Source organism: Cydia splendana, chromosome 19, assembly GCF_910591565.1.
Source record: "Cydia splendana chromosome 19, ilCydSple1.2, whole genome shotgun sequence".
In the NCBI taxonomy this organism is placed as follows: domain Eukaryota; kingdom Metazoa; phylum Arthropoda; class Insecta; order Lepidoptera; family Tortricidae; genus Cydia; species Cydia splendana.
Window position 1 is genome coordinate 10,794,778 of NC_085978.1, and position 17,261 is coordinate 10,812,038.

Below are 17,261 nucleotides of genomic sequence, written 5' to 3' on the forward strand. Positions count from 1 at the left end.
TTTGATGACTTAGGGTTGCTAGCTATAAAAAATATTGCCAGTATGATCACGTCATAAATGAACATTTATCTGCGGTTATAAACATATCTCAAATAACTTCCTCCTTATTCAAAACTTGCTACTCACCGATAGATGGCGTTTATTACAAAATTCGAAACATTTGATTGAGTGGTCAAGAGAAGTCAAGATTCCTTCGTTGTTGAAGGCAAAGAGTATAATAATATATGGTTGAAGGAAGACATTTCATTTCAGTGGTCAATGAACTCTGATTCATATTTATTTTTAGGACAGTATTAATAATAAAAGTAAAGTAGAAGTAATGATAATAATTGTGAAATGATTGTAGCCCGTACTCGATAATATTGTTTTATGTTCTTTGAAAATAACTTAAACCATGAAATCTGAGGAAAGGACAAGGGCCAGTGAGATCAAAGTCTGAATAATACATTTATAAACAGTAGGTAAGTACTTTTTAATGAAAACATAATCATACACCACAACGAATCCTCCACGTTGGTGACGTAGGTACCTACCAAATCATATAAGATGTCGTAGGGTCGCAGTCGCAGCAGCAACAACAATCAAAATTCAATTCTATTACTTAGCTTCAAGGTTGTTTTTTTGGCTGGCAAATTTATATACCTGGGGGCCTAGTCAAGATGACAATCGTTGATAGAAACGCTAATCAAACTTAATGTATTGAAATATTAGTTAGAGTTAGACGAAGATAAGTCTGCAACGATTTTGATAGTACACGAGTGCAAGTGTAATTTAAACGTCAAACCGGGATCAATACGACAATCTTCCGTGTTGTCTAAGCCTTTCAAATCGTTTGTACTCCATCGTATATGCCTCTTCGTGTGGAGATTATGTTCCACATGGCGTCGTCCACGATCACGTCGATCACAAACATGGCACATCGAGAATCACAAACAGAAACGATCATAAGATGCCATTATCTTTATCATTATCATTATCATTAGCTTCTGCCCGCGATTTTGTCTGCGTAGAATTAATTTACCTACTTCCAGCTTCCTTAGAGACCCCCTCCCCCCGACTAGCGTCTCTCGTGCGTCGGCATCAGTCAACTCTATGGTTGCTGCTTGACGCAACGTTGGCGCAAGTGACACAACGCTGAAACGATAAATTCGCAACAATAAATTCCACCTTCCTTGTCACCCCCTTACTTAAGGAATAGAATAGAATTGATTTATTCGTAAGCACAAACAATCGGTACAATACATTACATTATATAAGGGATGGTTTTCATAATAAAAACTATACTTTTATGTCCTTTCTCGGGACTGAAACTATCTCGATAGCAGATACACAGAGTTACTTTCGCATTTAATTAAGTATGTATAATATTAGCAGGTACGTAGGTACAATTAGGCAGCTCATTTTTTGTGCCTTTTAGAACTTGGTTTGGTACCTAAATCTGGTTCTCACAGGAAAATCAATCGATTATATTTTTTTTGCGTCTAGCCCAGTTTTTGCTTTTAATGTCCGGGTTAACCTATCCACTGCTTGAGGCCTACCGCCATGCAATATCAAAACTCGTTAACTGCTCTTGTAAATTCGAGCAAACATATTATAGGCCTTTGCGTCTATTGCAGACGATTTATGGTGTAACATACATTACACTGCCTGGGACGGAATTAAGGAAGCTCAGGGATGCCCAGCACCTGCATTATCCTCTCGGCTTCACTGTCTTATCCCACAGGAAAGGCGAGCCAATACGTGTGGAGACAGGTCTGCTGCAGGAATCTGCCGCTTATTTCAGGGTGTACGGTAACTCCATTCCGGGCGATAGGGAAGCGGGCTATAACCGCGATAATCGATTCGTCAATTGCGGGCATTTTCTCGGTCACTCTAATTACGTCTTAATGAGAGTAAAAGAGAAAGATCCCCGCAATTGGCGGATTTCGGTTTTCGCGGTAGGCCCCCTGTACGTATCTACCACCAGTTTTGACATTGACATAACGCTCACGTCTACGTAATTTACTTTCTGTACATCTCGCTTGCACTAATATGCGAGTACGAGCGAGATACATAGAAAGTAAGTTACGTAGACGTGAGCGTATATGTCAATGTCAAAACTGATGGTAGACGTACTGATAACTATATGTCGATATTGGCGGTAGGCCCACTGTACCTAAAACCTGACCTACCAAAGTACGACACAGATCGTCGTGTTTTTGGAACGGATGCATTCGTAACATTGGTAAATAACTAAATATATTGAGCGTTGGCCACAAATGGGTTAAACCTTAATGTTTTAAGTAAACCCGTTCTGTGTCTTTAAATGTTTTTGTATCTAAATTAATTTATAAACAAATTACCTAAGAGCGTTTTTCCTCAAAAAATATTTAAATCCACTTAGATTTTTAGTAGATATATGATTCAGATAATAATATACTTATTTAGTATTCATAAAACGTAAAGCAAAAATCAAATTAGGTGGTAAGAGATTATACATCTACCCTTTCGACGAGCACTTTCTACTTATATTTTGCTTATTAAGCCTACTGAGAGGGCCCGGGAAACGACTTTGCCCTATTCCCCTCAGCAGAAAATGTCCCCTTATTTTTCTATTAAGTACTTATTTATATACCCCCTTTGATAACCTTTTTAACGCCTAAGAGAAAACTAACGCCTAATCTCACAGAAAACCGCAACCAAATACCTAACACAAGACCCTACTCATAGAGTTGCGTTCCTGCCGATGCCGGTGAGTAAAGGTGACAGTTCATTTCCAACGACAGCTGCACTGCTGTTCATTTTACTATAGAAATTGGCAATAACACCGTCGCGTTCAGTACCAGTAGTGCAGCTGCGGTCAGAAATGGAATGTTACCATAAGGTTGCCAGTTCTCAACGAGGGTGCGGACAGTGCGGTCGGCAACGCGCATGTAACACCTCTGGAGTTGCTGGTGTCCATAGGCTACGGAGACTGCTTACTATCAGGCGGGCCGCATGCTTCGTTCCCACTGACGTAGTATAAAAAAACGCGGTGTAGGCAAGTGCTTAGCCTACCTCACTAGGCTATTTTTCAGCACGCATATTAGTAGGTATGCGTTCGTAGCGTCCATGCCCCCAAGCGTTAAAATCCAAGAATTTAGCAGAGACATAAAAGTATATTGGCACATACTTGTTTTTAAGTTGGACTTTGTACTCTAATATAATCAATATTCTTAGGTATAGGAAACTAGTCAGATTTTATTCTTAATCGCTTTTCTTATTCTTATAGCCACTATTTTGCCTGTTGCACATGTAAATATTTAGGGGCGTTTCTCACTTTTCCAAGTTTAGTATCTCTGGTTTATTCTTTATATAGCAAGTAGGAAGCTCGCTGTTTATTTTGAAATGCAAATGAACTCACACACGTCTGCGGTGTCATCGTGGAAAATGGCCGTAATCGCTTATTTTCTGACTTGATCGGCATTGCAGTGACGCGGCCGACGTCAACGCATTGTAAGGGCTAGTTTACGACGGAGAAATATCTAAGTAGTCGTATGAAAATCGTTTATTGAAAAAGTACATTCCATATTGTATTTTAAGACTTTCACAGCCAGCGACCCGCTAGGTGGGTTCTCTGCTCGTAGGCGCTTTTCGCTACAAACAGGAAAAACCGTGTTATAGGCTACGCTTGTAGCACGTAGATCCTGCGGGCAATGAATGTGAATGTGTTAATCAAATATAAATATAGGACAATTTTACACAGATCGACCTAGTCTCACAGTAAGGATTGCAAGTGTCCTAATCCGGGACTGCTTCATAGGCAGGGTCACTAATACCCATCAGCATTTACAAAATTCAATCTAATAGATAAAAAAGTCCCAATTTGTCCTTTCCGGATCGTCACGTTTTTGTATAAACGTTGAAAATTTGTTTTTTTTTACTTACTAGTATATGCGTGACGCGCCGGAACTTGGATTTTTCGTACAAAAATGTGGGATACTTTTTTATGGCCCTGATCGATATATTTTTAAGGAATAGGAATTAAACACCAAAAAAGTAGAACCGACATACAGAATTTTATTTTTAAAAAAATTACTTACTGTATTTCGTGGCTTATATGATGTTAAGTCGTGTTACGTGTTGTTTTCTTCCATTATTTTGCCTCGAATAAACGCTCTCTATTCTACTATAGTGTGTCTCCGCCCTAACCGTCCTTACCTTTTCTAATCGACGCTTGTTTATATAAGGCACTGGCCGCGCGCAAACCACTCGCAGTTTTGTCCTTACTCAGCCACAGCTTGCAATTTGACTCGTTCAATTCAAATTGAGAACAATTAATTTTTTTAATCGTGAACTTTGAATGTAGTGTAGTGCCATGGCTTTGCTGCAAGGACCTTCGCTGAAACAGCTGGAGATGATTAAGCAGGAGTTGGGGGAGGGTGAAGGGGACCTCGAAAGAGGGGTGCGGGACCTCCGGAGCATGTGTGCTGCTTCGCCACATCTGCCACGGCCTGAGAGCATAGGTATTTATACAATACAATATTTTTGAATGTAATACTGAACGAGGAAAATACAGATCTCTAGGTACTCTATAGTCTATACTTCTGACCTAGATATAAAGTCCTTCATTCATTCATTATTTTCATATTTAGTAACAACGTAAAATTAAATTAGAAGATAATTCTTATGAAATATAGACGTTTTTAGGCAATTGTGTTAATAATATAATATCTATACATATATAATTAATCAGAACGTAATATTTATTATTAATTATCTAAAAAAATTATGAACGTGTACGTGTTCTCATTGCTCTAAGTCTAAATAATTGATACTCGTATACTTTTGTATACTTGTTTACAAGTGTGTAATATATAATGGCTGACTAAAACATGTTCGGATAATACGATGACCCTCATGAAGCTAAACTTTAGCCGTAGCATGGACATAATTGCAGTTTAGTACCGCTCCTAGCTGTAACTATGACGGTTAGACTCAATTTACTTCGTTTTAAATAAGTACACTTAATATTAAGATGATTTCGATTATACCTAATATAGGTAGAGTATAGTATCAATAGTTTGCTAACCTACTCAATTATTTTTTATTATATATCACATATATTCTTTGGTTTAAATGGAAGGTAGGTAATCTATTTATTATTGATCGCCACACCTACTGGCATGGGTAGGTAGTAGGTACTTAATCTTTAATTACCTAAGTCATTTCTGATACCTAAATATTTTTTCACTTCTCATGCTCAAAAAGTGCACCTTTATGTCGTGCGTAGACGACATAAAATCGCATTTTATGCTCTAGAGCATAAAGTAAAATCATCTATTACGACCCTTATTGACAGCAATAAAGTCCAAATTCTGCCATACAAACTGCCAGCCCTGCCGGCGCGCCCCCGACCGGCGCTCTCCCGATCGGCGTGCCCCGCGCCTCCGACCGGCCCAAGAACAATTTTTTTTAGTCTTGAATAAATACGTTAAAATAACCTAATATATTTGATTTTTTGTATATTTTCCTCGCAATCGAAGTGAAAAGCAGAGTGTACAACAAGGGCATAAATGTCCATTTTTACCCTCGTCTACTATTCTACTATTATATTAAAAATTGCCTCGGGTAAAAATAGGTCACTTTATGCCCTTGTTGTACAATCTACTATTGTCTTGTGAGGGGAGCGCGCATACACTTGCATCGAAATGTTTGCATCAAATAAATGCGCATACGTAAATCAGTCTAATATATTAGGTACCTAATGATTAAAAATTTTACTAAGTAAATAAAGGTCGATAAGGAAAAGATACACGAGAAGTGTACTTTTATATTTAAAATATTTTTAGAATAGGTGCATAGGGCCGGTTTTTGCGAACCACTATGTAAATGTAACAATATTATTATGTAGGTAAACAAATCCACATTCTACACTTAATGATACTCAGTAATGATTGTTTATATTACATTTATGCTAATATTATATTATAATAAATTGTAGTCGCTGCATTGAAGGTTGACGGACAATACTCGTACAATACAATGTTACAAACATGCGGATTCAGCTACTTCCGCGGCACAATAACCTCATTTTCGTATGTTTGCGTGTACCTAATTATTTAATTTAATTACTTTTTCTTTAGATCGGGGATATATATATAAATAGAATTATAGAAAAAACCTTTTGTTTAGGAGGGCTCTTTATCGATGATTAGGTACCTAGTGATCGTTATCAAAGTGCAGTTTTCGTAGCAAGGGTATGGTTGGCAGAAAAAACAAATACATTTGAATATTCACTTTTGTTCTTAACTATAAAATAAATACTTATCTTAGGATTACACATCTAGATATAAATATTTATGGTACGAAACCTTTTCCGCCCTAATATATTTTTAAAACTATGTACGTTAAATGACATTAAATGTCATAAAAATACAACTATAGTTGCGTGCAATATCTTAGAGATTTAAATTAACCTTCCTGTGACTTCTGTTAACGTAGAAAGGTATTTAAAATGATTTTTTTCCAATCGACGTGAACGACTGACAGCCAAATCTGTTCAACAAATTTTAGTCGTTTACAATACTTGCTATTTTAAACATTATATATTTCACAAATTATGAGATTTATATATATAATTATAATCACTTATCCAAATTATACTGAATAAACGTGCGTATTTGTTTTTTTGTCAACCATACTTTGCTACCATTACAGCACGTTGATTAACGATCACTTTGATTACTTAAAAACGATGTCTGTAACCCATATTATACAAAACTAGCGATCCGCCCGGGCTTCGAAAGGGTTACACAAAACTTTAACAAATTATAAGTACCTATACCTAAATCTTCCTCAGTAATCACTTTATATATAGGTGAAAACCGTTCAGTAGCTTTTGAGTTTATCGCGAACATACATACACACAAACAGACAGACGAGGCGGGGGACTTTGTTTATAAAGTGTAGTGATAATTTTACCTCCAAGTATTTTTACAATATTTAGAGAAGAGCCTGGGGAATGTGGATTCAAGTCATTTATAAAGCTATCGAATTATGTTAGCTCAAAATATAATTTCTAGTCATTAGATCATCTGCATATATGACTGTCGTTAACCGAGATATTAAATACAGATAAATGAGACACGTACGTGCGACTATTTATACAACTAATGCGAAAGTATCTATACCTACTTAATGCACTTTTACTCAATTTTCTACCTACCAATACAGAGCCTTTGTTGCTTTTGGTGCCGACACCCTAGGTCCTCGGAGTCGTCCTGTTCCAAAAATTTAACCAAAACGGCTGGTCGATGTCACTGGAGGCGAAAAAGCTGGCAGCTTCCTCACTCAACACATATCTAAGTACTTGCCTATTGGATCTTTCGAGGTGTCGAGGAAATTTAATGCTGCAAGCATCCTCGGCACCATGCATGCCACAGGAGACAATTTTAGAATAAAGTTTTAATTTATAGTATACGTGGAAGAGGAGGAGGGAGGCCTTTGCCCAGCAGTGGGACACTCTAGGCTCATATAAATAAATAAATAATTAAGTTAGTATTTAGTCTATTTACGTCGTTTCGTTATTTACACGTAAGTAATTTTTTTGTACATTCTACCAAATAGTATAGTTTATTGAAATTAGCATTATTGAAATGTACATTTTTTTATCCTGGAAGCCTGGACCATATTCCAGACAGTCTTGCGCAAAGGTTAAACTATCTAGAGTGTCTAACATGGTATCTTATGTTACTGCACTCCGGCAGGTGTTTTAACTAAAGTGGAGCACTTTTTAAGGTTCCGTACCTCAAAAGGAAAAAACGGAACCCTTATAGTGGCTTATATGATCACTCACCCCCCCTTTATCTCCGAAACTACTGGGTCTAAAATTTTCGCGAGTCCGAATTGGTTTGTTTAGTATTCTAGATCTAGATCTAGGCGTTATCCTCGACTCCCAGCTAAATTTTGATGACCACATGTTGTCATTGGCGCGTGACTGCTACAAGAGGTTAGGGTTTGTAATCAGGAATTCTAGGGATTTTCATGACCCAGGCACCGTGAAGCTCCTGTACAGCGCCCTAGTAAGAAGCAAACTCGAGTCCGCCTCCGTTGTTTGGGACCCTTATAAAAGGCATCTTATGTCTTACTTCTGGAGAGAGTGCAAAAGGTATTCTAATACGGTTCCTCTATAAATAAATGTATGGGTACTCTCCGTTTTTATACCCAACCAAATTTTTGTTAGGAATACTGGGTTTCAACTCTCTGGAGGTAAGACGTAACTTTGCTCTTCTCACTACTGCTTGCAGTATCCTGCGCGGGGAGTCGGACTGTATTGAGCTGGTGGGGCAACTAGTACGTCTGTCTGTACGTTCCTCCACGGACCAGAATCGAGTTCAGACCTCGTGACCGTTGTCTCCTGGCAGTCCCGGTTTCGCGTACTGTATCACGTAGGAATTCTCCTCTGGTTCGTTCTTTTGCTCCTTTTGAATGCGCTCCTCGCATCAGCCTCTCAGTGTGATTTGTTTGCAAGCAGACTGGTGGTTGTGCGTGATGAATGTTTGAGGTTTTGTGAGAAGATGGATGCACGTCCTTCTACTGTTTAAAATGTGCTAATTATGTTAAGATGTCAATTAGGTATTGTAATTTGTGATGAATTGTATACATATTGTATTATTTTTCTTAAATTTTCTGTGTAGTTAGCAGTGGTTTGGTATTTTTACTGTTATGCTGTTTAACTTGTTTGAAATAAATAAATAAAATATATATTTTGGGGTTCAGTGACACTTTAATATTGGTCTTCTCACAAAACCATGAAATAGTCGGTGATTTTGCTACTCGTACTTTGTTAACTATACCCACATCTGCCGCTTCCTTAGATCTGTATGCAGACAAAAAATACATTAAACATCGTACAAACATCGATAACCTAAATACCTACTTATAAATTACCCGAACAAACATTTCCGCAAAAAAAAAATGCTTGTTTTAGGGACGATTCGCTTGTTCTGTATTGATTCGATGGCATGTATTGAGGCGAGGGACAGCAACACAGAATGATCATTACTATCATTAGGCATTTTATAAGTATTCGTTATTAGTCCCTTTATTAAAAACATAAAACTTATTTAAATAACTTTAAAATTATTATCTCTAGGCTAGGGAATAGGGATAAATCACTTAGTGACAGAATTTATGGCAAGACTGTTGCGAACGCAACCTTTTGTTTGTATAAACTATAATACATTCCTAATGCAGTAGCTAAACGCAGCCGTCGGGCTCGGCTAGTATTTAGAAGCTTTTTCTAAAGCACCAAAAGGTGCGCTCCACATATTCGGATCTGTATCGCGGCCAATTAGAGGCACCCAAGTTTAAACCAACTTTTGTACTGATCAAATATTGCAAATCACTCTCTATTCTCTCTAATCAGCCTCCATACAATAACCACACTACTTCTGCATTTAACCGTTTAGTAAAGAACCCTTGTAAACCAGAACCTTTTGGAAGATTACGAGTATATCAGTTCACTAAGAATTGAAGCCTTTTATTTGAGTCGTCGAGATCCGGCTCGAAGGACCATATGTAGCCGCCGTGCAGGCCAGGATCTCGACGACTCAAATAAAAAGCTTCAATTCTTAGTGAACTGATATAAATGTAAGTATAGAGTTTATACAAATAAAAGGTTGCGTTCGCAACATATGGTCCTTCGAGCCGGATACTTAGAAAAACAAGACTATCTTAGAGGTAAGGTAGGTAAGTACTCAATAGCAATTTGAATAATACTTACTCTTTGTACCGAACTATCAATAGGTTGAACTTGAACTTTAGACTTTCATATCTGTCTACCTCATGAATCTAGTTATAGGTATAACTGGATCTGGCATGAAAGATGAGGGGAAGTGACCGAACAGGATAGGCTTATGTATCTTTCAGTAAGAGTAGCGAAAGAGCTATTATTGTTTGTCCTTGCCACAGTCTCACATTTTATTTGTTCCGCACCGTAAATTTAGTATGGATTATGGTGGGCAACAAATAAATTCGACCAATCATAGTGTCGCATTGCGTATGTTTTGTCCCTCACGGAGGCACGCGTATACCACTTCTATAGGATCCTATACCTTCTATGGTCTACCTGCTCATGTGTAAAAGAGTATTTCATTTCATTTCATCAATTCTCCGCCGCGAAGAGCCACAAAAAATCTAAACCTTAAAATTACCATTATACTCTGACCTACCTTTAGAGCAAAAAATATTAATCGGTTTAGTTTCCCGTTCTTTGACGTCAGACAGATTTTAAATTCTAATTATAGCCATAATGTATAGGTTCTACCAAAATAAGACAACAACATCAGTGGCGAGTTTAATTATATTATATGTAATATATAATAACCGCCGTGTAATCCGTGTATTCCTAATGCTTGCGCAGGCTCAGTCCAGTTGAACTCTCGGGCGAACCGGTAGAACGTGACCTCACGACACGTAACTACTAATATGTATAATTGGAAAGCCCGTTCTTGGTTCACTTGAGCTCTTCGACTCGCTAGTTCTCAGTATGTGATTGGAATGATACCTAATGGCCGTATTTTTTCATAATCTCTATGAATGGGCGTGTTTAGTTGTTTACAAGCAAGCGCAATAACAGGGGCCTAATTCGACACGTACTTATCTGACATTTGAAATCCACTTCATATCCTCAGTTGATTGTATCGCATGTTCGTCGAATCGCATTCTATCGCAAACATGCGATCGAAAAAATAAGTAAGAAAAAATCAACTTTGTTTTATTACTACTATACGGTTTATTATAACTTTGAACTCGGGGTATGTCGGTTACGTCGGTTTGGTTTCGTTGTCACCTAACTGTGGATTGCTAATGTCAAATTTTGACAGGTGTGGATACTATCGCTAGACTTTTTTGTCCATGGGCTTGGGCACCATCTTGGAGTTTTTGACGTGCGAAAGGGTATTTTATAGCATAGAGTAAAGCTTTTTTTTTTAGTATATACGTTTACAGGAATTAATGACATCTTGTGAGCGATAGATGAACTAACGCGCTATTCACGGTGCGGCGGCGAGTAGTGGAACTATACGTGACAATTTCCATCAATCAAAAGGGGACTACACTGTTGATGGTCGATAAAGGCTATTATTAATTGAATTTTAACAGCACGAACGCCTTATTGACAAGCGTTCTTTTTGTTAAACCCACACCTATACGTCAAATAATGCTCGCTCCACACATTCACCTATGAACGCTCAAAAATGCTTATTCACGTTCATAAACCAAGTTGTACTTTAACCATATTTAGAAAAGTCCGTTTTTTATTACTGGGTGGAATTAGGGATGAAAATCCCGGAAAAAATCAAATGCTTATCGATCATTTCACAAAATTTAGTTTTTCCGGTTTTTTTCCAGTTTAGGATGACTCATGTTAGACCGGGCTGTGGCCGGGCCGGAGCTTCCGGAGCTTCGTTTTCTATGCAAAGCGTTATGTCATCACCATGCAGGGCTCGGGAATGGCACGGTGCGGGCCCGGCCCGGTCTTGCTATGTGCAAAGCCCTGACCCCCCGGAGTTTCTTCACAATTTTCACTATGATATTGATGCATCAAGGTGATTTGTTTACAGTACCTATGTTTACAGATGGCCTACCGCAAAACGCGTTAATCGAAATTTCGTTGTCTGCCTCTCTGTCGATCGAATGGCCAAGAGTGATAGGCCCTGGGTTGTGCTATTATTATTAACACTTTAACTGTCCCTCGCCTTCACTACTGACATGGACCGATACGTCCGTGCATTACAGGTAATGCACAAATACAAATAGTTTGACGGTGCATGTCATGTAATGCACGGACGGTAACGCCCTCTACGCAGGGTTTTGCGTAATATTGCCTATTTCCTGCCTCAAACTACAGTGCGACAGAAACCAGTAGAAAATAAATGAGGGCGCCACTTTCTACGTTACTATCCCTTTTTTGACGTAAAATGCTTAAACATGGCAACAATTTAGTATTGAATATTTATAGTTCCAGTTTATTTAATTTCTACTATTTTATGTCGCACTATACCCAAAGGCACTAACTACTGAAATAATACAATAGTAGGTACTCTTTGTATATATATTTTTTATAATAAACTGAACGGGCATTGGCTCTAGTCACACCTGATGGAAAGTGAAAACAGAGCCTAAGATGATGGAGCTTACCGGCTCAGTAAGTAATAGCCTATTCACTCTTGCTTTAAAGAGACCGAGGTCAAATTTCCCAGGAAACACAGATGACGGAAGCGCATTCCATTCCTTAATCGTCCTTACCAAAAAAGATGAGGCAAATCGTTTTGTGCGGACAAATGGAATATTAACAACGAACGGGTGCATTCGCTCCTCGCGCCTGGACGTCCGGAAAGGGAAAGCTGGGATCAGGTCGTGCAATTCTTTTGCGCACTCCCTAGAAACACCGATAGACATGTAACTCGTCGGCGATGATATGAACAAGACTTTGTAACTTTGATTTGACAGCCATCGCCAAAAAGTATATGAGCCCGGCGCTCTATCGAGTCCAGGGCTGCCAGCTGATACTTGGCGGAACCGTCCCATAGGTTGCAGCAGTATTCCATGCACGAAGGGACCTATGCTTGGTGCCGCCTCACCTTAAATATTAGGACATCAAGTTTCTTGGCAGCAGTCCTGGACTCAATAGTCGACCCGAAATTTAGGTTGGATTATTATTGTTCTAATACAAAGGCCGCAATGAGATCATAGAAATGATCATATATATGGAACCCTATTTGATAGCAATCCTACAATTATGATCATACACGCCAAATTTGTTAAAATTGTGTGTGGTGTGGTACTATACAGCACGTCCACGGATGATTTTGTTATTTCTTTTGCGGTATATATTCATGAAAAGAAATGTAAGTACTTTTATGTACTTATGTTTTTAAAAAATGTACTCGCACGGTTTTGGCATAGCGACATACAGGTCGTGGTCGTGCTGGGTAGATACTGCCTGGCACGACCACACTATATTTATGGTTAATTTAATGTCAAATGAATACAAAACAAATGTACTCAAATTGTACTATGTACAAGCACATCAAAATGTGACAGTCATACTGCAAAAATCGCTGTCATGATTAAATAAGAGCACCGTGAACAAAGTTTTGTACGGTGCTCTAAAAAGGTGAACCTAAGGGCTGATTTAGACGGCGCGCGAACTCGCATGCGACTTTCATTAAATTTTTTTTGATCGGCTGGTTGAAATAACTAAAATCTCATGAGAGTTCGCGCGCGCATAATGTCTAAATGTGGGATCATCAATGTAAAGGGACCTTATTGTCGATGGCGTTTACGCCGCACTGCGACGAGCAGCGTTGTATTTGTATCGGAGCATCGTTTATAATGGCGGAAACGATGCCACCAGCCGATCAAAAAAAATATAATGAAAGTCGCATGCGAGTTCGCGCGCCGTCTAAATCAGCCCTTAGGTTCACCTTTTTTAATCATGACAGCGATTTTTGCAGTATGACTGTCACATTTTGATGTGCTTGTAGATAGTACAATTTGAGTACATTTGTTTTGTATTCATTTGACATTAAATTAACCATAAATATAGTGTGGTCGTGCCAGGCAGTATCTACCCAGCACGACCACGACCTGTATGTCGCTATGCCAAAACCGTGCGAGTACATTTTTTTAAAACATAAGTACATAAAAGTACATTTCTTTTCATGAATATGTACCGCAAAAGAAATAATAAAATCATCCGTGGACGTGCTGTATAGTACCACACAAAATTGTTGTTATTACACCATCATCTGTAAATATGTAGTTAGTTAATAAATTTGTGTGTATGCCTACTAACATTCGTTGAAAGATTAAAATTAAAATGACGAAATTGATCCTTTGTTGGTCTTAAATCAATTTAATTTAATTTTTAATCATAGGGTAATTAAATAACAACAATTTTAACAAATATGGCGTGTATGATCATGATTGTAAAATTGCTTTCAAATAGGATCCCATATTATATTAATATGATCATTTATATGATAGTTTAATTAATTGCCTTGTATTTTTTAGAAATCATAATTGCCCCAATGAGGGTGCCATTGGACGGTCGACGCAGTCTTAACTAATAACATCTTATTGACATACATTCTTACATATCAAACGAGAAAGAATAAACATTTTTTTTAATAGGTAGGTAGGTAGGTAGGTAGATAGGTATATCTTTCTTTGACGTGGCTGCTATAGTCTTCAGGATTTGATTTGCCGTGTGATCATCGCTTTCCGGTTGCAACTTGATGCCATCGAGGAATGTCCATAGTATATATATGAAAAAAAAAATTATAATACCATTCATTGTATGACAATACCTTCTACTACTAGAGGGCATTCCGGGAGTGGGCAGTCAACGTTAAAAAATGTTCAAACGCTGGAAAGTGCAGGGGTCAAAATGTCCATACGGAACCGGCTGTCTATGCAACTAGACGTAACTAGACGGAGCCCCGCTTCGCGGTGCTCCTATTTCTCGGCGGTTTGCCCTTCGGGCATCTGAAGCTACCTAACGAACCTATTAACCTACATACTTTTTGCCACATAGACAGCCGGTTCCGTATGGACATTTTGACCCCTGCACTTTCCAGCATTTTAACATTTTTCACGTTGACTGCCCACTCCCGGAACGCTAGAGGGCACCTTTAACCTTCTTTTGGCAGTGATAATAATATATCCTTACAAAAATAGGTTAGGTGTCTAATTGTGTATCAACGATATTTTCAGTGGCTCATCTCTGTAGCTTACTGTTATATATATACTAGCTTTTGCCCGCGACTTCGTCAGCGTGGAATTATTAATTTAGGTAGGTAGCTATTATTTTATTCAATCAGTTAAAGGGTGATTTCTTGAATGAAAATAACCCTTTGTCGTTCCCCGGGAGTCAAACTATCTCTATTCTATGGTGTACTTTCGTTTGGGCCAAATACCTTTTGCCAAATTTCACTTCCCAACAAACTTATCGCAATAGTTTCATTTCCCAAAGGAACCTTTAGCAAAGTTACACTTCGCATATAATTTATTTGGTCAAATTATCACTTGGCATGATTTTACTTTGTCAAATGTTGTTAGGACAAAAAATTATTTAGCAAACGATTTTTATTGGCTAATATTATATTCCAAAAAAGCCGTTAAGTGGGTTAGGTTAGGTTTACAGAAACGAAATGCTACTAGAAAAGTGGGTTTGTTTAGGTTCGAACTGCGATCCTCACAGAACCGAACTGCTATCAGAGAAGTGGGTTAGGTTAGGCTAGAACTAAGACCCTTACAGAAACGAAATGCTACTAGAAAAGTGGGTGGTTTTACCTCCTTTTCTACATAGTGCACCATCTACAATAATCTTTCACCGGCCCCCATAGAAATCGGTATTTTTTTTCTTAAAAATTATAATGTTTATGGTTCAACTAATCACATCCGTAGGGGGAAGCGGGGCAGCTTGGTACACCTTTTTTTGAAATCGATTTTAGGCCTCAAAATGAACTCTAAACACTTTGATACATTACATGGGACACTTTGATACATCGTTTTGGGGTACTTTGGCACGTGAATCAAAGTGCCCCGTAAGTGTTTCAAACTGCCCCGCAGAGCACACTTTACAGATCAACTCAGTTAGCTGACCAGTAGTAAACTTTTTAAACATTACAAAACGTCTATTAAGTGCGGTGCTATTAGAACATACTACAGTTATGTCAAAAATGCATTTAATTCGGTCGACCGCGGTGCTCTATTAGCAGAAGTAAAAAAAGAGCTACCAGAACTTTACAAATACATTTCGCAATGCTACGGAGCACCTTCAAAATTACTTTTTGGAAATGATATTATCTTGTCAAGTATGGGCTGCCAACAGGGAGATCCGCTTGGGCCTGCCATTTTTAGTTTGGTCATTCACCCCATCATCTCTAGTCTAAATTCAAAATTCAATTGTTGGTACTTAGATGACGGCTCCCTTGGCGGAGACGCACTAACCGTACTACAAGATATACAATCTATCATAGATAAATTTTCGAAAATCGGGCTTGCATTAAATTTCACTAAATGCGAAATTTTTATTCCAGATCACGTTCCATTGAATACAAAAATAGATATACTAACAAATTTTAACGCAGTTTTACCTAATATTTCCGTTCATTCAAAAACATCCCTCACCCTTTTAGGCTCACCAATTTTTGACGAATCAATCGCACCCGTCATTAACTGTAAATTAAATTTATTCAATAATACATCAGACCTCCTATTTAAAATAAATCCCCATATGGCTCTTTTCATCATTCGTTTTTGCTTATTTACACCCAAATTTATGAATTTAAAAAAAAAAAAATAAAAAAAAAAAAATATTATAGGACATTTTTTACACAAATCGACTAAGCCCCACGGTAAGCTCAAGAAGGCTTGTGTTGTGGGTACTCAGACAACGATATATATAATATATAAATACTTAAATACATAGAAAACAACCATGACTCAGGAACAAATATCTGTATCATCATACAAATAAATGCCCTTACCGGGATTCGAACCCGGGACCATTGGCTTCGTAGGCAGGGTCACTACCCACTAGGCCAGACCGGTCGTCGTATTTACTCCGCAGTTGCCCAATTTGGAAATTTCCGTCCATCCTGTCTTCCATAGACTCCTCCCTTCAGGCAAGCCTTTCCAAAACACTGAACATTCATCTCGACAATAGTTCATGGACCCAAGCGGTTCTACCCATAAGCATACATCGTTATCGCGGGATCAACAACGATTTGACAGTAGTGAAAGATTATGACAAATAAATAATAACAGAAGTGACATTCCTATTGAGTTACGTTCTTATGTACCTATCGGCTCAAAATGTAGCAGAATCGAATTTAAATAAAAGTGTGGTCATCTATTACTAAAATCACATAAAATACTTTAAGAAGTAAATACTGATATAAAAAATTAAATACATTGGTAACTTGGTTTTCAAGTTGACATGTTGACTTATAGGTAGGCATTTACATAGTGAAATACGAGTTTAATTGACCTTTTCCTGCGAAAACTTCATGCTAGATATGAAGAACATCTTAGAGGTTTAAAATGTGTAGGCAGAATATACCACTTTTACAAAACGGACGTTCAGTTACATGTGTTCTGTGACAGGCTTGTTTTTGCTCCCGCGATAACGATGTATGCCCATAAGGCTGGGTGGACTGGGCGTTCGCACTTCGGCCAGTTTGGCTCTACCCGCGTTCCTGTCCTCAGTATACGGCTCGCTATCTCTC

The 17,261-nt window shown here is 38.1% G+C and overlaps 1 protein-coding gene and 1 long non-coding RNA gene across 2 annotated transcripts in view; one reads left to right on the plus strand and one right to left on the minus strand.

The window, feature by feature from the left end:
* Positions 1-4,210: 4,210 nt before the first annotated feature.
* LOC134800080 (alpha-tocopherol transfer protein-like) overlaps positions 4,211-17,261 on the plus strand; it is a 59,471-nt gene continuing 46,420 nt past the window's right edge. The window contains exon 1 of the mRNA XM_063772547.1: positions 4,211-4,484. Within this exon, the coding sequence (XP_063628617.1) occupies positions 4,337-4,484 (148 nt within the window). The 5' untranslated portion in view covers positions 4,211-4,336. The remainder of the gene's footprint in view (positions 4,485-17,261) is intronic.
* On the minus strand, positions 12,065-14,441 carry LOC134799789 (uncharacterized). Its single transcript, XR_010145463.1, has 2 exons — positions 14,124-14,441; positions 12,065-12,403 (listed from the first exon to the last, which is right to left on the minus strand). It is a non-coding gene; the product is annotated as an uncharacterized LOC134799789 (long non-coding RNA).